Source organism: Sciurus carolinensis, chromosome 4 (assembly GCF_902686445.1).
Source record: "Sciurus carolinensis chromosome 4, mSciCar1.2, whole genome shotgun sequence".
In the NCBI taxonomy this organism is placed as follows: domain Eukaryota; kingdom Metazoa; phylum Chordata; class Mammalia; order Rodentia; family Sciuridae; genus Sciurus; species Sciurus carolinensis.
The window spans coordinates 108,319,531-108,342,842 of NC_062216.1; the positions used below are offsets into that span (position 1 = coordinate 108,319,531).

General features: G+C 47.0%; 1 protein-coding gene across 2 annotated transcripts in view; it reads right to left on the reverse strand.

Moving 5' to 3' along the window:
• Positions 1-12,399: 12,399 nt before the first annotated feature.
• Vdr (vitamin D receptor) overlaps positions 12,400-23,312 on the reverse strand; it is a 57,185-nt gene continuing 46,272 nt past the window's right edge. Inside the window, exons 7-10 of one of the 2 annotated variants that reach the window (XM_047551537.1) lie at positions 22,845-23,016; positions 17,082-17,233; positions 16,743-16,859; positions 12,400-15,805 (exon numbers count right to left, since the gene is read on the reverse strand). In XM_047551537.1, the coding sequence (XP_047407493.1) occupies positions 15,546-15,805; positions 16,743-16,859; positions 17,082-17,233; positions 22,845-23,016 (701 nt within the window). In that variant the 3' untranslated portion in view covers positions 12,400-15,545. The remainder of the gene's footprint in view (positions 15,806-16,742; positions 16,860-17,081; positions 17,234-22,844; positions 23,017-23,312) is intronic. The other variant, XM_047551538.1, reaches the window with a different exon arrangement.

Sequence of the window (23,312 nt, forward strand, 5' to 3'; positions counted from 1 at the left end):
AGGAAGCCAGTGAGGTCAATATCAAGGGTGGGTTTGCTCTAGGAGAGTAGCCACCCATTTGGTTTTCAAGCCTCTATTTTTTGATCTGGAATCTGTTCTAATATGCATAGGTAAGCAAGGAACCTAAGTCCGCAGTGAAACCGATCTTGAAAATCAGTATTGGGTTCCGTCCCCCCACCCCCAACCATGTTGAAGAAACTCTGAGGCAAGAGCAAAAAGTTTTATTTAAAGTTTAGAACAGAGAGTCTCCTGGAGAGGAGGGGTCTAGAGCTGGTGCCAGAAGGAGTGGGGGGTCTTGCCCCTTTTACAGATCTTAGGTTTCCTTTCTTCTCCTGTCCCCTCCTCCTCTTGCTTCAGAGTGGAGCTGGCCAGGGAGTACCTCTCCATTTTCCATATCTGCCCAGAAAGGAAGGGAGCCACTCCGGGAAGTACACATTAATAACTACTTGTTGGGAGGAACAATTCCCTGGAGCCAGGTGACCTTGGCAACAAGTGGCTGAGGAGGGGAAGTGTCCAGGAGGTATTAGCGTTTTCTTTTCTTTTGAACCAGCCACCATCTTCCTGATCCAATCATTAATTATTATACTGACTGTCCTTTTGCCCAGGTCTCAACAGCATTTTTTTTTTTTTTTTTTTTTTTTGTATCAGGGATTGAACCCAGGGGTGTTTGACTACTGAGCCACATCCCCACCCCTTCCAAAGGCCCTCGCTAAGTTGCAGCTTTGAACTTGCGATCCTCCTGCCTCAGCCTCCTCGGTCACTGGGATTACAGGCGTGCGCCACCAGGCCCGGCTGATAGCAGCATTCTGCATCAACTGTGAGCTAGCGTTCTCCTCATCGCCCCAGGCCTCTTCCTCGAAGTTGAAATTTAGTAGAATCCTGTTTCCTCTTCAGGGGCCTCTACCTCCTCTTTCCTCTTTCAAACAACCCAAAATCCAAAGGCATCATATCTTTAGGGCATATGGGAGGAGAAAGCAAACTTAGAAGGAAACACAGAACCAAGCTACGTCTGGTAAAATTTGAAGTGCTAGTGGGGCATTTAGAAGATGTGAGCAGTTGCCCTCTGGAGTTCGGAAGAGGTGGAAAAAACAAATAAAGATCAAGAAATTGGCCCAGCATAGTGGTTCACATCTACAATCTCAGTGACTTAGGAAGCTGAGGTAGGAGGATTGCAACTTTCAGACCAGCCTGGGCAACTTAGCAAAACCCTGTTTCAAAATAAAATAAAAAGGACAGAGGGGGAGCTCAGTGGTAGAGTGCTTGCCTGGCTGTACCATGGTTTGAGCCCCAGCACCACAGAGTATTTTTATTTTATTTTATTTTTTTAGTCCTGGGGACTGAACTGGGTGCTTAACCACTGAACCACATCCCCAGTCCTTTTTTCTTTTAATTTTTTAATTTTGGGACAGGATCTCACTAAAATGGTTAGGGCCTCTCTAATTGACTTTGAACTTGGGATCCTCTTGCCTCAGCCTCCTGAGTCACTGGGATTACAGGCAAGCACCACTGCCCTGGCTCCTCAAGAACCATTTAAAACCATTTATTTTTACCTTTAAATAAAACATAATGAACGTGGATGTTGTTTTCAATCCTCAGTGAGAACGTAGCGAAGCGTGCATACTGTCAGTGATGGCATAATCGCTTTTGAAGTCAACTTGCTAATATTTATATATCTATATATAGATGTAGACATATATCTATATATCTCTATCTATAGTAAGAACTATAAAATGCTTTTATTCTTTGTCAGTACTCCATCCAGCATATCCTTAACTAGATTTCTATATTTGAAAGTTAGGGATAGGAGCAGAATATGTTTAAAATTACGTTTGCCATCACGCTCTTTGTAATACGGAAAATCAGAAATAATTTTAACACCTACAGTTGGAAAATTGTGAAGTAAATTATGGTATTTCCACTTAACAGAAGATTACGAAGCTGTTAAAAAGATCTTTATGAATGTAACATAGTATCAAAGAGGATATAGATTTGTGCATGCCCTGTGATGGTAATTGTGTTTAAAAACATGAACAGAAAGAAAAAAAATTAAGAGGAAATATGCACCATAGGTAAATGATTATGTAGGAAGGTATGAGTATACATGTTTTTCTTATCATTTAATAATTGTCTACATTGTGAGGAGCAGAGACGAAGGTTCACCTAAAGCCTAGACTTGGTTATGAGGAGGTCCCTGACAACCTTTTGAGGTCATGAGTTCATTGATTTAGCAAGTCTGCTTCCTGAGCTCGTTCCATGTGCCATGTCGCTGTGGGTATCAGCTCAGCACTTTTCTGATGGAAGAAAGCCTGTGGTGAGGGGCGAGGGATGGCCAGGTGCTCATCCCCTACCCCATTCCCTGCCAAGCTCCTAGAGCTCGATTGTCTCCTCTGCCTCTACTGAGGACAAAGCCGTGGCCTGAGAGTGAAGGGACCAGGATGTGGAGAGCAGATCCAGGAAGAACAGCGTGCTATGTGACTGTAGGAGTGGCTACAGCGAGGTTAGGGAGGGTTGGGGGGAATCACCAAGATGCTGAGAGGATGTGAGGTCTGTGTGCTCTAGGGGGAGGGCTGGTGGGCTGTGGTCGGCCACCTGCTGTTTCGCATCACCCTGAAGGTGACACGACATGTGAGTGGGCCATCACTTCCATCACTCCCCACAGGAACTCTACCTGAGCCCCCACCTACAGGCACCATCCGGCCTGGACAGCCTCTAGCTCCCCCAGCTCTTCTCTTCCTACAATGACACACAGAAGCCTTGAAATAACACAACTTTATTTACGACATCATTTCCACATCATTTGCCTATGATTCATTTGTTGTCAAGAGGCATTAAAACCTCCAACCCCAGCTCCCAAGCACCCACTAGTCTTTGTCCCCCTCCCTCTTCCTGGGACCCACAACTCCCCTTCCCACGGTGCCTTGCCCAGCTGTCAACATGCCCTGTCTCAACTCCTCCTCTGCAGCCACCATCACCCCTATGTGGCCTCCACTGGAGGCAGGGACTGGTCCAGATCACATCTACCCACCTCCCTAGCGCAGACCCTGGCCTGAGGAGGGCCCTACTGGAAAGGCCTCTAGTCCTCAGACTAGCTATGACTTCAAACAAGCAGGAAGCCCTGGGAAAGGGAAGAAACTTCTCTTTGTCTAGAAGCAGGAAACTGTAGAATCCCCAGCCCCAGAGGCTGTGCCTTTCTGAGACCCCCCCCACCTCCTCATTTTGTCAGACTGGATTTTCCTAGTACCTCAAGGCCTGGTCCTGGGTCCCTCCCCTATCACCGTTTCCGACTAGGCACAGGGCTATAGAGTTTCCATTGTGTGTGTGTGTGTGTGTGTGTGTTTGTGGCACACACATGCTGAGGGTAGGAAGGGTTGTCTCTCACACCCTCATTCCCCAGAAGGGCCTTGGGTTCCCCCCTCCCCTGGCCCTGGTTCAGGGAGATAGAAGGTGGGGGAGGCAGGGGAGGAAGAGGATGGGGGCGAGGAGGGGCTGCTGGGAGCTGTGGTTGGGTTATCTGATGTGGGACCAGGTGTGCAGCTTCAGGGCTCTGGGGTGGGGGAAAGGCAGCTTGAGAGAGCAGGAGACACTGCAGAAGCAGCCCGGAGACCAGCAGAGAGGCAGAGATAGGAAGACCCAAGTTGGAGAGAGGATGACCCCGGATATTGCCATTTCTGGACAGATGCCTGGGTTCTCCTGGTTATACCTGCTTTGTCCTCAGTACCCCAGTCCCTGGAGTACCCCTGCTCCCAGAGAGGAAGGCAGACTCCCCTCAATGTGTGGCATGGGGAGGGGTAGACATGGGGTATGTGGGAGTGGGGCGGGGGTCCAGCCTTATCCCTGAATCAGAGCAGTTGGAGACAGTTGCGGGTCTGTAATCTCGGTTGGGGGCTGATGGGTGGAGAAGGCTTTGCAGGAGGAGATAATGGGACTAAGATGATGGTGCCCCAGGGTTAGACACCCTCAGCCCTTAGCACTCTCCACCACCAGGTCTCCTGTCTCCATAGAAGTTGCTCCTGCCTAGCCCTGGAACAGGGGAACTGAGCAGGGTTGGGAGCACCATGGACCAGCATGGAATGTACCCCAGCTTCTGAACCTCACTGGGGTGCCAGCTTGGCCCTTTATAAGAGGGAGTCTACCTGTGAGTTCCAACTCCTATTTCCTCCAACCTGGCTTGGGTGTGTGTGGGAGGTGGGGCTGGTTTTAAAGGCCAAATCTGGATAGAAGTGGGGACCCCCAGAAGATGATGAAAAGATAATAATAATAAAGGCTAATATTTATTCAGCACTTTGCAACGAGCCAGACACAGTTCTTAAAAACTATATATTAACAAATTTAGTCTTCCCACTTTTGAAGAAAGTACCACTATCATCTTCAATTCACAGAAGAGAGACAGAATACAGAGAGTACAGGTGAGAGCCAGGGTCCATATCCTGTTCCTCCTGGATGCAGTTTCTGCTGTTCTTTTTTTTTTTTTTTTTTTTTTTTTTGGTACTGGGGATTAAACCCAGGGGTGCTTCATCATTGAGTCACATCCCCCGCCTTTTTTATGTTTAATTTGATATAGGGTCTCCCTAAGTTGCTCAGGCTGGCCTTGAACTTGTGATTCTCCTTCCAGAGCCTTCCCAGGAGCTGTGATTACAGGTGTGTGCAATGCGCCTGACATTTCTGTTGTTCTTAACTGTTACCCTGGACAAGACCCTGTCAGGATGCTTGCTGCAAGCCTTCCTTGGTGTTATCTTTACAAAGACCCTATGTTGTCATTCATGGATGAGGAGACAGAGGCCCAGAGAGCTCAAACCATTTCCCCTGAAGTTACCTAGCCAGTAAGAGACACTATATGGATTTGGGATGACCTAGTCTTCTTCTTCCTTTTTCTTTTAATGGTGTTGGGGATTGAACCCAGGAGTGTTTTACCACTGTTTTTTATTTTGTGACAGGGTCTCGCTAAGTTGCTTAGGGCCTTGTTAGATTGCTGAAGTTGTCCTCGAACTTGGTGTTCTCCTGCCTCAGCCTCCTGGGTCAATGGGATTACAGGCATGTGCTATGGCACCCAGCTGAGATGACCCATTCTTGAGTCCATGCCTCTAACTAGCTGATTTGCTCAAGGCTGGAGAGGTGAATGGACCAGGAAGTGGGACAGCTGCAGCGCTCAATCTGCCTTTTGGCCCTCATAGCCTAGCACTGCACTGGGCCAGTGGTAGGAGGAGTTGTGGTTGGTATTTGTTGAGTGAATGAACAAACAACCAAATGAATAAACAATGAACAGTTATCTTCCAGGGCAAGGACAACAGAAGCCACAGAGACCCTGCTTACTACCCTCCCCAACCCCTGCTCAGCCTCCTCAGGCCCCTCCTGTAAACACAGCAGAAGGCAGGGAGCCCCTTGGGGTGGGGTCTCTATCAGAAAGGAAGTACAGCTAGCCTCTCCCCCATCCCCTTTATCACCCAGGGCTGCTTCATAATCCACCCTGTGACTCTTCTGGACTTCTGTGTCAAAAAGGGTTAGAAATCTAAATCAGTGGGACTGGGAGGCCAAGCCTTTTCTGATGGTCTCTGATCAAGATAGCTCCATGTGTCAGGCCATCCTGGTAGATGGTGGGAGAAATGGCCCTAACCAGGTGCTGCCCAAGTTGGGCACCTGCCCTGACTTCAGCCCAACTGACACAGATGTTTGCTGATGTCTGCAGGAGTCTTAATTAGATGGGTTTGGGTCATGGTAGCACAGGCCTTTTCAGAAACCCAGTAGATTTCTGAGCAGAAGGGAGGCCTGTGAGGACAGCTAAGGGCTGTTAGGTTGCCTGTATAAGACTTCATTTCCCCCATCAAGGTCTGGATGTCTAAGGAGTATTCTGCTTACTGTACCCAAAGCTGACTGGAACTTCTCCCAGTCTTCCTTCTTTCAGCAACCAGGATCTAGGAGGTCATGCCTTCCTTCCCTGAGTCGAGCTCAAATGAAATTTGCAGAACAATCCATTTTGGAATTTGATACTTAATCCACCCCTTCCTGCATTCCCTAGATCAGATAACCTTGGACTCAGATCTGGTCTAATTCTGCAGGAATCTCTTCAGACTTGGGGTGGACTATTTGGGTCCTGAGAAGCACTGACAAGTTCCCCACATTCCTGTGGACGACCCAGTCTTTCCAACTACTCCCTTCATAGGAGATAACCTCTCACTATCCAACACTTTCCCTGCCTTACCAGTGGGGTCTTCAATACTGAACGAAAGTGTGTCTGAGCCGGGCACAGTGGCACATGCATGTATTCCCAGTGGCAGCTCAGAAGTCTAAGGCAGGAGGATCATAAATTTAAAGCCAGCTTCCACAATTTAGCAAGGCCATAAGCAACTTAGTGAGACTCCATCTCAAAATTAAAAATTAAAAGAAAAAAGGGCTGGTGGATGTGGCTCAGTGGTTAAGCACCCCTGGGTTCAATCCCTGGTAGCAGAAACAAAAAAAGTTTCTGGGTAATGTACTAAGGTCAACCTGCAGATGGGTTAGTCTTTGCCTCTGTCTCCATTAACTATGAACAGGGGTTTACAGATCTAAGTTTTGGAATATACAAAGCCAGGAGGGATAGTGAGAATATTGAATGACAAAATGAGGATTCAAAAGATTTGAATAGGCTAATGGGGCATAAATCAAATCAGATAAATATGAATAGGGATAAGTGCTAAGTTCTGCATTTTGGTCCAAAAAGCAAATTGGACCAAAGTACAGAATGAAAGAGATATGACAGATACTTTAGGGAGAGGGAGTTAGCATGTGAGTTCTGAAGCTGCATGAACTTATCTGTTTCCAAAGTTCAAGGGAAGGGTTTGCATTTGCCTAAGTCTGTTTGCATTCATTTTCTACCGGGGACTGTTGCAGAACTAACTTTTTAAATTTAACATTTATTGCAAAGACCAGATCTTTCATTTGCTAACAGAAGTGGGTAGTACATTGTGTCATACTCAATCATCCATCCATGTATTCAGCTACATCTATGGAATCCCTACTTTGTTCCAGTCTGGTAAACAGAATTTTAAAATATACAATGTACTTCATTCTAGACTAGAGTGAGAGCACAAGTCTACCCAAAAGGGGCAAGCAGAGGGTAGAGGGTGGTGAAGGTCAGGGGAGAGTTCGTGAGAGACATCAAGGCTGAGCTGGAAATTCAGTCCTGAGCAGTAGGAGTGAGTCTCATTGAGAAAACTGAAGGAACCATGTAAGGGCATTGCAGGCCAAGAAAACGACATGTAGAAAAGTATGAGGTATAGGTTTCAAAGTTTAGTCTGGGGACCCACGTGGGTCCCTGAGGCCCTTCAGGGGGTCTGCAAGATCAAAACTATTTTCAAAATAATACTAAGATATTAGTTGCCTTTATCACTCTCGGTTTTTCATAAGTATACAGTGGAATTTTCCAGAAGCTCTATGACGACCTCTGATATCCAACCGGCTTGAATGCAGCAGCTGATATGAGAATCTAGTTGCCTTCTACTAAGCCAGACAGTAAAAAGATTTGCAAAGCAAAACCCTCTGTCATTAAACTCATTCTTCTTTGGAGAATGGTTATTTTAATTTTAAAAAAATTGTGTTGGTGGTAACTTCTAATGTAATCAATATTGTTGACTTTTTAAAAATTAATCAATACACCAGGTATAAAAATTTAATAGATACCTGCAGCAACTCAGAAGATGACTGAGGCAGGAGGAACACAAATGCAATGCAAATCTGGGCAACTTAGTGAGACCCTGTCTCAGAATAAAAAATAAAAAGGGTTGGGAATGTAGCTCATTGGTGAAGGACCCCTGGGTTCAATCCCCAGTACTGAAAAAGAAAATTAATAGATATGTTTAACAATTTTTCAGTTTCGATTTCTAACATGGCAAACATTGCTAGATATAACTTACATAAACAGAAGTGCTTATTTTTTAAGGGAGTAAAGGGTCCGAAGACCAAAACATCTGAGAGCTGCTGATCTAGAGAAAGGTCCTGAGATGCATGTTCAGAGAGCTGAGGGGAGATGGACACGGTGGGGGCTTCAGTTTCAACATCTAGAACAGTGACCCGGAACTCTGGAGAGATCATACTGGGATGCTACTAAATTCTGGAATAAATGAATGAGGAGCAGTGACACAACAGATACAAAGATCCAACCTGATTCTCAAAATCTGTATTGGTTCTCCTTTTTTTTTTTTTTTTTTTTTTTTTTTTTTTGTGGTGCTGGGGATCAAACCCAGGGCCCTGTGCTTCTAAGGCAAGCACTTTACCAACTGAGCTATCTCCCCAGCCCGGTTCTCCTTTCTGTAAGCCCAAGCCCCTCTTTCTTCACCAGAGAATGTTGACATTAACTAGGGTCAGTAATACCAGTGTAGAGCTCTGGTTGGTAGTTTTTTATTGGCGGGTGGGATGAAGCTGGCCAAGAAGGAAACCTGGGGCAGTAGTAACTGTGTGTTTCAGATTTACCTTCCTACCTTCCCATCTCTTTCGGAAACTTTTCTTCGCAGGCAGGGCTAATTCAGTTGGGGCCAATTTTAAGTGGGACACTTGCCTCCTGGTGACCAGATTGCCAATGATACGTCCCCCAGTTCCCAAAGATATTCATGTAGCAAGAGTTCCTAGTAGCAGAGGCTGAGATCCGAAGGTGGGAGTGTGAGGCAGAGGTCAGTCTGGGGACAGCTAGGATCAGTGGTCAGAGCTGGAGACAATGTCAACTCCTGGTGAAAACTTATTTGCAACCATGCCTCCACTCTGCAGTCCAACAGTGATGCTGGCTGGCTTTTATGATTGATGATCATGTTTTGGGTAGTGTAATTAGTGCTTTACATGGATCACAGCATAACAGCAAGCCTACGAGGTAGCTACTATTGTTGTTGCCATTTTATAGAGAAAGCAGCTGAGGCTCAAAAACATTAAGTAACTTGCACAAGGTCATACAAGAAGCAAAGGATCCAGCAATTTATGCTGTTAACTGTTAACATTTTGTGGTTTCTACTGTTACTGCCTTGTAATTGTCTGTGTGTGGGTCTGTCTTTTCCTATTGGACTGTGTCTTTCTTGGGGGCAGTCTCGCTCTGTCCCCAGCACTGAGCTTAGGGTGTGTCTGGATGCTTTGAAAGCACTAGTCATCTGGGTCTTAAAAGGAACCTGCAGCCCCTTTCACTCCCAGCATGGGTGAAGCTCAGCAGCCCCAGGCATAAGATCTCTGACTTGGAAGGCCCCTGACTGAGGTGTGTGTCCAATACTCCTATTGCTGGGACTCCAGAGGCCTGAGAAGTCCGAGAGCATGAGGAAAGATGAATACCACCAGGTGACCTTAACAGCAGGGATGCAGATCTTGTTGGATCTGCCAGCATCACAGAGATAGTGAACCGGTGGGAGGAGGAACATGAGGGAGGTGGGAGGCCAGTTAACTCAAGTCCATCCCTATAGGGCAGTAGCACCCCCTAGTGGGGAAGCTTAAGATGATTTTGGAAGAAAATAGCTGGTTCATCACTGGAGAGGCTGAGAACACCCTCTTCAGGAGATAACTCCAGAAACAGTTGCGGTTCCTCTCCCCAGAGCCACAGGGGAGAGAGAGTCTGGGATTCCTCTGGATCCTCCCAGGCCAGAGTGGTCCACTGCCAAAGGGGTTGCCCAGTTGTCCAAAATGTGAAGAAACATCCTGTTTGCGCTTTGCTGAAAAGAACATTTGTTAGATTGTTTTAGCCTAACTTCTCCCGCTAACTCCTACTTCCTTTCCTTTCACCACAGCGGATGGTCCGGAGACCTCTTTCCAATCAGCTCCCTATACTTCAATCTGTATTTCAGTCTACTTCTCCAGAACCTGATTTGGACCACTCTTCAGTATGTCATTTATGCCATATGTGAACACAGAGATTCAGAGCAGATCTCTGGAGCAGTGAGCCCCAGAATTCCCCTACCAGTCACAAGATCTGCACTCTGGTGTGCTTCCTGATCCTTACAGCGCAGAGTCTCCCACAGACTCCCTTCCCACAATGAGAACTAGTCACCATTAGGATATCAGCATCAGTATCTTCTTGGTCATACTGGGAGTGCCAGATGAAAATTACCCTTCTTGTCACCTGCAAGGACCAAAGGGAAGCACAGACCTCATGCTGCATAGGCAGCCTCCAGGGAGTTGCCATAGAAGCTGGAGAAATAGACCTGAGGTTTCTGGCCCCTCCAGGCAGGGCTTATTTGCTTGTCCCCAGAGCTGAATGACCTACTTATGCCACATGATGCTCTAGCCTGTGAACCTCATGGCCCATGAGATATTTATCCTTTATGTTTCCTTTGAGGAGCATACCTGTTCCCAGTAGTCCAGGCGTAGTTAGCTTGAGGAAGGGGAAGATGTTCCCTATACAGCTGCCATGTGATGTCAAACACAGTGTCTGTACGGCCCCAAGGTCAGCAGAAGCATGTTGGGCAGCCATCCACAGTGATACCGGACAAGAATGCATGGCGTAGACCAGTGCAGTCCAGCAGAACTTTCTATGATGATGGTGAAAATGTTCTGTATCTACACTGTCCCTCATGGTAGTCCTGAGATGATAGAGCACTAGAGCTGTGGCTTGTATAGCTTAGGAGCTAATGTTTACTTTTATTTCATTTTCAGTTAAATTAGTTTATATATATATATGTACATATATTCATATACATATATATAAACATCACATATATATGTTCACACACATATCTCCATCTCTCTCTCACACACACATATATATACTTATATGTATTTTTTTTGCAGGGGGACTGGGGGATTAAACCCAGGGATGTGCTACCACTGAGCTATACCTCCAGTCCTTTCATTTTATTTCAAGATAGGGTCTTGCTAAGTTGCCCAGCTTGGCCTTGAACTTGTGATCCTCCTGCCTCAGCCTCCCGAGTAGCTGGGATTATAGGTACATCCCACTATGGCCAGCTCATTTCAATTATTTCAAATTTAAATATTTAGATAAGGCTAGCGGCTACTTCATTGAACAGTACAGGTGTAGAACCAAAACTTGAAATGTAAAAACTCAAAATCGCTTTGTCCTAATTATAAGATTTTCCCCTCAGTTCATCTGAAAAAGTCAATTATAACACAGTTTTGGAGATTTTTGTGTTTCCTTTGAGCATCCATAAAAACACTAAGTAAAGGGGCTGGGTCTGTAGCTTAGTGGCAGGGTGCTTGATTAGCGTGTGTGAAGCACTGGGTTCGATCCCTAGTACCACATAAAAATAATAATTTAAAAAAAGGTATTGTGTTAAGAGAAAGAGAGAGAGAGAGAGAGGGAGAGAAAAGAAAAGAAAATTAAAAAAAAAATACTAACTATGGCCCAGAGCAGTGGTGCACATCTGTAATCCCAGTGACTTGGGAGGCTGAGGCAGAAGTTCAAGGCCAGTCTCAGTAACTTAGCAAGATCCGGTGTCAAAACAAATTAAAAAATGACTGGAGATGTGGCTCAGTTGTAAAGTGCCCCTAGGTTCAGTCTCCAGTACAAAACAACAACTAAGTTTGAGTCTTCTAGTAGTTTCTCAGGTTCATGCATTTCCAGCCCAAGACATGCCCACTTATGTAACTATTGATATCCTTTCTCTAAGTTTGTTTTTCATGGTAAAATAACTCCTAAGCCCAATCCTCAATTCCTCTCCTCCCTTCTCATCCCCCTGTGACTCATTTTAGCCCATGGTTTGGAATCTTTGCAGATGTTTCTGAAAATTCAATCATATTTACAGGTTCCAAGGCCAACTTATCCTAAATGAATGCATCGGTTGGGCATGACAGATCTCAATGTTGTGTCCTCAGTGGGCGGTTCTTGTCTGTTGTGTTTAGCAATGCTAGCTAGCCGTCATCATGAGCCACACTTCCTTGCAGAGGGGGCTGCATGTGCTCTCACTCTTCAGGGCCCCTAGGCAGTCCTACTTGTACATAGGAGTCATTTGTAATCCTCCAGGTCACCAGTGCAGCTGCAATCTCTAATGGAAGACATTTTTGCCAACAGTTGTCTGGTTTCCATTCTTGAGGTTTTTAGGTAAGTGCCACACTTGATTGGAACCAACACATTTGACCAAACACTTCTAAGAGTAGAGCACTCTAGTCTAGCATCTCCAATTTCCCCATCTCAGGGCCCATTTTAGGAACGGGAACCTCCCTTGTATCCCCTTTAGGAGAGTGCTAGCAAGACTGCCATTTGTCAGACCCAGTAGGAAGCAATGTAATGTAGTCTTATTAATGACTTCTGGAGGGTCCAAATCTCATCTCTGTCATCACCAGTGTAGCTTTCAGCAAGTTATTCACTCTGTCAAGTGGGGGTAATAATAGCCCATCTCCCATAGGGTCCTTATACGGATAAAGCAAATTGGTTTTCATAAAGCATTTATTTACAGCAGTACTTTCCACAAAGTAAGTGCTATGTAAGTATGAGCCATTTTTATTACTATAAGCAGAGCTTTTTTCATTGGTTTATTTGATAACTTCTGGCAAACTTTTTTTTTTTTTTTTCTGATTTGAGGATCAGTTGGGAGGCACCCTTTAAAGCTTTCTTCTGCTGCTTGATTTTTGTACATTCCAACTTCCTCTGTTGGTCTCACTTGGATTCCCCTACTTGCTTCCTGTTAGCCAGCAGAAGGATCTTTGGTCTCTGGGAATCTTGTTTATTTCCCACTTTGGTGTATGCTTTCCTTCATTTCCAAGGATATACTTTAAACATTTTTGCTTCACAAATGTCCACCTTCACACCCTCCTTCTAACAGACTGGCTGATGATACAATTTTCTCCCAATTCAGACCCCAGAATCCTCACTTTTTCCTTTTTTCTTTTCCTCCCAGTTCCTAGACTTCCCTCTGGGAGTCCTGGGTGGTTATCTGCCCCTGGGCTGAACAGCTTGTTCCCAGGAGGTCCAGTTGAGTTCCCCGAAGAGGGCAGGGCCAGAGGGAGAGCCGGGAAGGTGCAGACATTATAAAGATCAATGTACTTTATTGATAAGGCAACAACAGCATTATACAGGGCTGAGGCAGAGACACCAAAGGCCAGGGCCACCCTGGGGGAGAGGTTGATTCACATTGAGTCAGAGACTGAATGTCCTTCCTCCTCCTCTTTTTGATGGGTTGGTGGGGCTGCAACCCAGGGAAAAATGGAAGGGGTCCCAGATCTTGACATGCTTTGTCTAAATCCGAGTCAGCTGTCAGGGAAATGGAAAATAGGGTCTGAGCTTAAGTGTTGTATATTGAAAAGGGAAGTGGACTATAAATTCAAATTTTTGTCCAGCCCTGGAGTGACTTTTTTTTTTTTTTTTTTTGTACCAGGGATTGAACTCAGGGGTCCTTAACTACTGAGTCACAGTCTCAGTCCTTTTTATTTTGAGATAGAATCTCACTAAGTTGCTTAGGGCCTTACTAAGTTGCTGAGGCTAGCTTTGAACTTTCAATCCTCCTGCCTCAGCCTCCCAACCTGCTAGGAGCCCAGCTCCTGAAACAACTTGTAGTTATTTGAGCATGGGTAAGTCATACCCTCTTCTAAGTGTCAGTTTCCTTTAACAAATGGGTTGGACTAGTTTAACAATTCTCAAGCTTTCTTGCCCCACTGAATAGCCAGCTAGGTCAATGCATTCTGCAGCTAAAATCAAAGGTCTTTCCCTATCGACCTTGTACAATAATAACAATATTCATTAATGTACAGTATTTTCACAAGGTAAGTTTTGCCCCCATAAATCGCTCTGCCTGGTACCCTCAATATTAGAACATAGTACAAATGGGAACAACTCATATCTAACATATGGAAGATGAAGCCATACGTATGCTATTCCGCAATACGGAATGTGGTCTTTAGATGTGTTTTCAACTGAAGGATTCTGAGAAATGCAGGGCCAGGAGGACACTGACAGTTCTTGCCATGTTGAGTCTGATTCCTCCCAGTTTTCCGGGAATTGCAGATGTAGGTGGAGGGGTACATCTTCTGGGGATTTGGGTGGCCACATTCCCACTGACCTTACCTCCTGTTGATGACTCGGATACGGAAATGCTCCCCTAATCCAAGCAGTCATCTCAAGGACCCTCCAAGTCCCTCTGGAAGAGGCCCCAGTGTGTGGCCCACGTACATACCCACAACCCCCTCAGCAGGGAGCTCACCCAAGGGTTCCCGCCTCCGGGGCATGGCTGCTACAGGAGGAAATGGAGTTTGAAGTTATGTATTCCCCCACTGGCTGTGACTTAGAGGCTCCCTTTGAGTTCTGGGTAGTGGAGTGATAAGAAGGGAACCAGCCCCGCGTTGCTGGCTCCCCATGTGCTCTGACCAGCCCCTGGGTCTACCAGCTCCCTCCACTCAAGTCCTGAGGTGCAGGTGCTGCTCCTTGTTCTACATCTGGGTAGCTCTCTTGGAAGTACACGTGGGCAGTCCTCCATCCCTCCCTGCCAGGGGCAGAAGATGCAACCCCCACATACTTGTCAGAGGGGGGTCCTGCTTCTCCAGACGGGAGACTGGGACAACTTCCTTGCCACCCTTGGTGATCAGAGAGTGAGGCCCCAGTGGGGGCCAAAGTAGGAGGGTCTGCTCTCCTGGGTGGGAGGTAAGGCACTGGCAGGGTAAGGAGGAGGACAGTGGCAGGCAGGGCTTCTTGCAATCCAGGGGCAATTCAGTTCTGCCATGTGGATGGTTGGAAAGAGAGCTTCCCCTCAATCAACATTTTATCCAGGCTAATGAGCCCTGGGCTTTGTGACAGGGAAAGCCTGGGACTGCCATCCATAGCTCTTTTGGGAGACTGGCTTTGTCTGTTGTCCACTGCCTGGACCTGTGTTCTGCCCTCCTGGGGCCTCTCAGCAAGTGGGTTCTGAGCCAGCAGCTCCTGCCATGGGAAGGAAGCCCAGCATGCCAGAGCTACCTCCCATGAGAGGATTACCATGGCAAAGGATGGAGGTGGGCATACCAGGGAAGAATGCCCTTCAGCCAGCAGGGTGTGTGAAGGGGGTATCATGATCTTAGTTCTCTTGGGTTTGCTCATCCTTGGCTGTTCCAAGCAGACCAGGAGAAGGAAGGCAGAGGGAGGAGGCCCTATTGTGGATGGGACAGAACGGCAGACAGGTATCAGGATAAGTTGGAGTTGGGTAGGAATTGTGGGCCAGTTATGTATTCAGGATGGATGTGGAGAGGGGGCTCCCCACCAGGCTCTGGATGTATGGGCCTGGGGGAGGTAGACATATCTCTGTCCCTGAGGAGTGGGTGCATTTGTCCTGCCTGCCTTCCCTTGCATTAGCAGCAGCCACTTAGGGAGTGGTGGGGACATCCCTTGGCAAGGTCCCTCCTTCAGCCTCTGCCCTCTGTCTCCATTTGATTTTCTTTGTCAAATAAACAGTAACTCATGACTGAGGTCTCTTGGGACAGTGGGTAACCTGTGGCCTTCAGGAAAGGGGGACCTTGTGTTAGACTGGGCAGGAGAGAGGATGGGCCAGACAGACAAGGGAGATGGCAGAGGTGGGGCTGAACTCCAGGAGGGCTGGGAAGGGCTGCTGGGCTGCAGCCAGCTTGGGGCCTGGGCACCTGACTCTGGAGGAGCAATCTGGCCTAGGCACCACTGCAGGCCACCCTAGTCAGGAGATCTCATTGCCAAACACCTCAAGCACAAGGGGCGTGAGCTTCATGCTGCTGTCAGGCTGGAAGGAGAGCGAGCGATACTGCTTGGAGTGTTCCTCATTGAGGCTACGCAGGTCGGCCAGCTTCTGGATCATCTTGGCATACAGCAGGTGGCTGCCTGGGGGAGGGTGGCGGCAGCGGATGTAGGTCTGCAGCGTATTGGACAGGCGATCTTGGATGGCCTCAACCAGCTTGGTGTCCTGCAACCCAGGTCGGTCTGTGACACAGGGAATGGGAGAAGACACAGGGGCTCTAAGCTGGCTCCCTTGCTGCTCAGTCTCACCCATATGGACGCCCATGTGAGGCACTGCCCAGGCCACCCCTGCTGACCTGAGACACCTGCCTAAAGCCCCTCAACAACTTTCCACTGCATTGAGGATGAGCCCATCTGTCCTGTCCCCACCTCACCTCACCTCACTTCCTCTGTCTCTGTGGTCTGTGTTTGCATCAGTGTCCTGAGTGCCACACTCTGTGTTCCCTTGGAACTCAGCTCTTCTCTCTTTGCCTGCCTGACTGATCTATGAGTAACAACTTACAAGACCTTCCTCAAGAGGGCCATTCCTGACGGCCCTCCAGCTCCAGATCCCAGAATTGACCAGGTGCCCTCCAGCTGTCATCCATTGTATAGGTCCACAGATTTGGGCTTCATCACTGTCATAACATCCCCAAGACCACAACAACCTCCTCCTTAGCCTTTTCTCCTTCTTCCCACCCCAAACAAACAGAAGAGGTCAAGGGTCAAAACACACTGCCTCCAAAATCAGCCAGGTAAATGTAGAACCATTCAACATCCTCAGGATTTTGTACTCTGCCTCTGAGGACCTCAAGTGACAGAAAAGTTCATTCCAGTTCACACAAGAAGAGAGCCCAAGTATTGGGAACACCCAGGCCTGTCAGAACCCTGTTTATCTGGTTCCTCAGAATCCTCTGAATCACCTACAGTCTCTAAAAGGCAAAGCCAAGTGCAGTGAGGGATGAGGGACCCCTCAACCACCACATACCCAACGGACCTTAGAAACCCAGCAAAGCAGCATTTCCCTATTTGCCTCTCCTTTTGTTCGGTTTTCCCTCCAGATTGCCCTGCCGTATCTCTGAAGGTCTTTGTCCTTCATACTCCTACTTCCTAGTGAGCTCCTCACTGCTGGGCTTCATACCTGGGGAGACGATGCAGATAGCCATGAGCAGAACATGTTCCTCTTCATGCAAATTTAGCTTCTTTAGCCCTACTTGGAACTTGATAAGGGGCTCAATCAGCTCCAGGGTGTGCCCAGCTATGAGAGAGAATGGCCAGGTACTGTGGGTAGAACCCAGGAGCTACCCAACCCACCTCCAACCCCTCTGGGTCTGCCCTTGCCCTCCTCTCCCGATTGTTGCTGGTCGCTCCCCAGCACCGATTCCCCCGCCCCCATATGCCTGATGGGAACCCAAGACCTCATGTGGGATGGAGCCAGAGTCTGGGAGTTGGAAAAGGTGGAGGCAGAATTTAGACACACCTTTGGTCACGTCAGTGACATTATACTTATAGTTATGGTTGCCACATTCCCAGGACATGTCATCCACAGTGAAAGACTGGTTGGAGCGCAGCATGATCACCTCGATGGCACACGACTTCAGCAGCACGATCTGGTCATCAGAGGTGAGATCACTGTGGTGGGGGCGGAGAGGAGGAGATCAGGCCACCAGTCAAGACCTTCAAGTCACACCGATCAGTTTAGGGTTTTAACAGGTTACACCTGCCAAGTGACCAGCATGTGCCTCCATCCTCCACTGAAGAGTTTGCTGCCTAGTTGGAGAGGACAAGAATGTTCTTCGAGGGAGAACAACTCAACACTGACCATATGCCAAGGTGAAATGTGAAGTAGCTCAGTTACTAAGAGAAGGAAAACCCAGCAACTAAGCAGTCAGAGCTATTAGTGACGGGAAGAGAAAGCCGGAGGAAGTTCCCCATGCTGTGGCATGGATAGGATGGTCTGCTAATGGCATGGTCCACGTCATCTTTAACAAATCCCATGTTTTCATTTCCTCTTCCTCTCCTATCCACCAGTCCTTCTCAGTAGTAAGCTCTGTCTCCAAGACCTCTCTCAAGCCCTTGACCTTATTCCTACTCTCATCAGGACTGCTCCATCAAGACCTCCAATATTTGGGGTGGGGTATTGGAGATTGAACTCAGGGCACTCAACCACTGATCCCTATGGGATGTTCTCCAGCCCTATTTTGTATTTTATTTAGAGACAGGGTCTCACTGAGTTGCTTAGCAGCTCACTTTTGCTGAGGCGGGCTTTGAACTCGTGATCCTCCTGTCTCAACCTCCTGAGCCACTGGGAAACAGGCATGCGCCACCGTGCCTGACTCCATCATCTTTTAAAATAGCCTCCTACTGGAGTCCTGGATTCGAGTCTCTCAGATCTCTCATTCATCTTTTCTCCTGCTGCTACAGGTAAATATCACTTTTGTGCCCAGAAATCCTCACTGATTCTCAAGCATCCCAGGATCATTCCATACTCCATAACTTAGATCCAACCTTTCTTTCCAGCCCATCCCTCCCAACTCAAACACCACCAACCCTCCATTCTGGGCCACTCTGCATTGAGATGCTGGGTGCTTTCAGACCACCATGCCTTTGAACATGCTCCAGCTCCAGTGAGGAACATGCTTCTTCTAATGTTCCATCTCACCTTCCTGATCCTGAATCCAATGTGACTCCCATGGACAACCTCTCCACCCCATTCTCTTTGTCAGAAGTAGCCATTTCTTCAGGACCCACTGCATATTGCTTGGCTCTTATTTTGTCCTTTCCCCTTCAGTTCTGTTCATGCTTGTCTTTGGCTCTTATTTGTAGGTTACTTGAGGGCCAGTACCATCTCTTATTTACCTTACTGTTGCCCATACTCTGACCATCAAGCCTGGAGTAGAAGAGGATCAATAAATATGTGATAAGAGCCCAGTGACTAGTCCCACTATTCTGAGTCATGAGCTGGGCTTGTCTGAACAATGGTAGGGAAAAGGCAGAGACCATGGACCCACTTGCTCCTGGCTTTTCCCTCCTTTCTCTTCCTGACTTTCAGTTTCCTCCTGGAAATCATGTAGATGGGCTGTCATCTTCTCTATGGTTGCTCTTTGGTATGTAAATAGAGGAAGCATCTGATATTAACTGATGGGAGTTCTATATCAACAGATGATAGATGATTGGGAATGAAAGGGCTTGCATGGTGAGGATGGTCAGCAAAAGATGGGTATTGAACAAAACCCAAAGTGCAAGAGCTAGAAAACCCCTTTTAGAGACCAGGTGGGCCAATTGCTCCTCCTGCGTACCTGACAGATAGCTCTTACATAGCCTCTGGAGGATGCTACTGATGCAGGAGCTCACAGCCCCTAGACCCAGCCATCGGGTTGCTAGACAACTCCTGCATTAATGGTCTCTTCTTCTGTTTAACATCAAGTCACACGTGGAGACATTCACCCATGACTTATAGTTTTGCACTCGGAAGAACCAACCTTGGGAATGCCCTTTAATCATGTTAGTGGAATTTTTTCCTTAAAGAAAAAATTACCATGTCCTCCTTCTATCTTCTCCAGGAAAGACTGTCTAATAACTGTCTAAGTATCTAAATGTTTCCCTCTCCTTGTTACTCTTCTCTGCCTGCTCAGTCTACATTAACAAAATAAAAATTAACATCACCTCCATTTTGTTTTGGTTTAAACTCATCACACAAGTAAAACAGATTCATAATTAAATCTTTGGAAAACAAGTGTATAAAAGCAAATAAAATTACATACAATCACATACACACACACACACACACACACACATATATATATATATTTTTTTTAAACATACTTGAGTTCATACTATCTGTATCCAACTTCTCATAGCACTAAAAATTCTTTCATCCAGTTCTTAGTGGGCTGTGTAGTATTGTATCATATCAATATACTTTAAGTTATTTAAGCAGCCTCCCGTTTCCCTGTGTTAGGATGTTTTGGCCACTTTTAACTTTTGCTACTATAGGTAATTTTGTGAGGAATGTCTTTGTTCAGTTCCCCACTCAGGATGGATGGCCATAAGCGAACACCCATACCCCCGGTGGTTGGCCAGGGGATTTCGGTATGGCTGCTGATCGTCGTGACCCAGACATGCTACTGCTATGAAGCAAACCTTCAACGACCCCACATTACCACCCACAGCCAGGAAAGACAGGGACTTTCTAAGTGTGGTTCACAGTCAGAACCAGGGTTGGTGGTGGGCGGGAGCAGAAGTGGAGTTTAAGGAAACCAGTAAGAGGGCTGCTCTGTGACGGCAGGCTCTGTGCCTCCTCCCTGACCCCTGATCCGTGTGATGTTTATGCCCTTGTTATCTTCACACCTGTGGCCACTCTGGGTACCTGAGGCATGCCTGGTGTGGTGTTGCTGTCTGGTCTTTCCCACCCCCAAGGGCAGAGTCCAACCCCTCCTCGCCTGAATTCCCACGGTACCTCTAGCAGGTTTCCAGAGAGCTCTTATCTCTCTACACCAATTGCTCACATGCCTATCTCTTCCATCAGACACTGAGTACCTGGAGGCCAGGGACTGTGTCCTAGTCAACTTTTATCCCTCACAGTTTATATAAGAAAGTTGTTTGTTGGATGGATGGATAGATAAATGACTGTGGAGGAAAGGGCATAGGACAAAGGAAGCACCATGACCCCCAGGTCTTTGCCTCAAGAAGAAGTCCCTGGAAATGGAAATGGCAGTGAGGCTGAAGGATTTTAGCCCACACACCTGGGTTCTAGCAGGTGTGGCCTGGTCCCTTGTGCACCCACTTGACGGTGGAATCTAAGGGTGCTTAGTTCTCACATCCAAGGTTGCTCCTATTCATGTTTGAAGCTGCTTCTGACAACACCTCTTCCATGCATTTCTTTTGCAGCACCAACAAAGAAGGGAGGTTTGTGGGGTAAGTCTGAGAGGATGAAAGGGAGGAGGTGGGAAGAGGGAGTGGGGCCAAGGCCATACTGCAGTGCAGTTCACACCCAGAGCAGCCCATCCAGTCCCGCCTCATATTGGTCCCATGCCGGAGCTGGAGTCTCATCCAGTCCCCCCTCCTCTCCCCTACACAAAAGTCTCATCCTGCCTTCCCCACACCCGCCACCTCCGCCTAGAGGCAGCAAGATCAAAGCCACCAGGGACCGCGGCCACTGTTCTTCTACTTCTTGAGAAAACAAAAAACCCTTAGTGTGGAAACCAGAAGGACCAAGGAGCAGCTGGACTGACCCTGACTGGCTGCTGGAACTGGGCTCAGCACCCCATCCATCTGGTCACAGAGTGTCCACATCAGTGTCCCCCATGCTCTTGCCAAGGTCTGCTCCATTTGTATTGAAAAACATTCTTCTCTGAAACTTCTCAAGTCACACTACAGACAGAGAAGTCAACCCAAGGGTATTCAGGAGTTGAAACACAGTTTGTATCAATGGCTTGGCAGCACCCATTACCTGCTCACGTGTGCCTCGCTTTAGCCATGACTGCAGGACCAGGCTAACCCTGGGAAAGATGAGGCTTGAAAAGAAGAGGGCAGACTTCAGCTCAGGATTAGGAAGAGAAATTGAGGGGAAGGTAAGGAATAGGCACCAAAGGACACCAGAGAAAAATGGAGGCTGGGGACACAGGGAAGGGGCAGTGTTGAATGATACATTTTAATGAACTTCCTTGTCAGGATGGTTTTCCCATGTATGCAATCCTATCCACCACTTAGAACAACAAGCCTTAGCCTCCTGAGACAGCCTCAGGGGCCATCTGTCCAATTCCCCACGAGAGCAGGGAAGAATGAATCCCGTGCAGATGAGGATGGAAGCCAGGTGCTTCAGAGTAGACTTTGGCACCTTGAAGTGTTTTTTTCTCTGTTTACACAAAACAAGACTTTGGAAGAGATGGAGTTTGCAAACAGCAACATGAAGCACGGATGAGGCAGTTGAAACTTGTGTTCAATGGAATGTGTTCTTGGTTCCAAGGAAAGGCTCTGGAGGTTAAACCCAGGGACTCAGGGGAGACTCAGCCACGTGTCCTGTCTGACTGCCAGAGTGGCCCTGGCTCCTGCTGCTGCAACCCAAATGTGCAATGCAGTAAGAGTGTCTCAACACCGGTTGACATTCTCTTCTTCACAACTTTCACATTAATTTCAGGGCAAGAGCATTGGAGAGTTTCTGGTATTTGGGTTGGTGAGAGGCATAAAATAACATAGGTCTAGTTGTCTCAGGGCAGAAACAAACTGGAAAGTGCTGAAGCACCTGGCTTTCATCCTAATTCTGAAGAGTAATCCTTATCTATACTTTGCCATCAAGCAGGGCAATGTGGTAATTTGGACAATAACTAATTGATGGCTTTCCTATGGCTTTTCCTATAGTGGCAGTTTATGTTAGTTCCATCCAGAGCTGGCCAACAGTGAATTATTTTCCAGCTTTCAGAGTACTACTTTTCTTTTTTCTTTTTTTTTTTTTTTGTGCCAGGGATTGAACCCAGAGGTGATTAACCACTGAGTCACATCCCCGGGCCTTTTTAATTTTCATTTTGAGACAAGAGTTCACTAAGTTGTTGAGACTGGCCTTGCACTTGCGATCCTCCTGCCTCAGCCTCTTGAGACACATGTGCCACCACACCTGGCAGGATCCTACAACTGAACCTGAGCATCATTAGCAAGGAAGCATTCTTCCCTTTCTGCTATAATGATAGCTATAAACTACTAATCATATTGTTTGATACTGATTTATTTCTATTTTTCAAATACATTGCATACATATTTTAGGGCATGAATTTTCGGAAAGAATGAGGATTTAATATACATAAATATGGATGTAACTATCTTCCAATATATCTATTTAAAGTGACAACATGGGGTGCTGGGGTTGTGGCTCAGTGGTAATGTGCCCACCTAGCATGTGTGAGGCACTGGGTTTGATCTCAGCACCACATAAAAATAAATAAATAAAATAAAGGCCATCTACAACTTAACAATAGATAGATGTGTCCATCTACAACTTAACAGTATTTTTAAAAAATAAATAAAATGGCAACATGGCATTGCTGGTTCATAGAGTAATTCTGGATGGGCTACATTTCCTAAAATACAGATTCCTGAACCCCTCCCCCCGCCCCCAGAGATTCTGATTCTGGAGGTCTGGGGTAGAGCTCAATCTCTGTTTTGGGGAAGCAGTGAGTTGGTGACCTCCAAACCTTCTAGCTCCATCTAGGATTCTGACAGATCCCCAGACATTGCAGAAGCTTCTTACCTGAATCCTGGGATCATCTTGGCAAAGTCGATCACCTTTTGGATGCTATAACTGACCAGGTCGGCCAGGTGGGGCAGCATGGAAAGTTGGGACAGGTCCAGAGTCACAGAAGGGTCATCTGGGTCTTCTTCATTCAGATCCAGGTTGGAGAAGTTAGATGGCTCCATCATGTCTGGGGGGAAGGAGGAAAGAGTAGGAACTGTTTAATACTCAGGCCAGCGCTGGGCATGGTGGTGCTCACCTGTAACCCCAGCAGCTCTAGAGGCTAAGGCAGGAGGATCGCAAGTTTAAAGCCAGCCTCAGCAACTTAGTGAGGCCTTAAGCAACTTAGTGAAAACCTGTCTCAAAATAAAAAATAAAAATGGCTGAGGATGTGGCTCAGTGGCTAAGCACCCCTGGGTTTAATCTCCAACACTGCCCCCGACCAAAAAAAAGAATACTCAGGCCATGTCCCTCTGGTCTACCCCA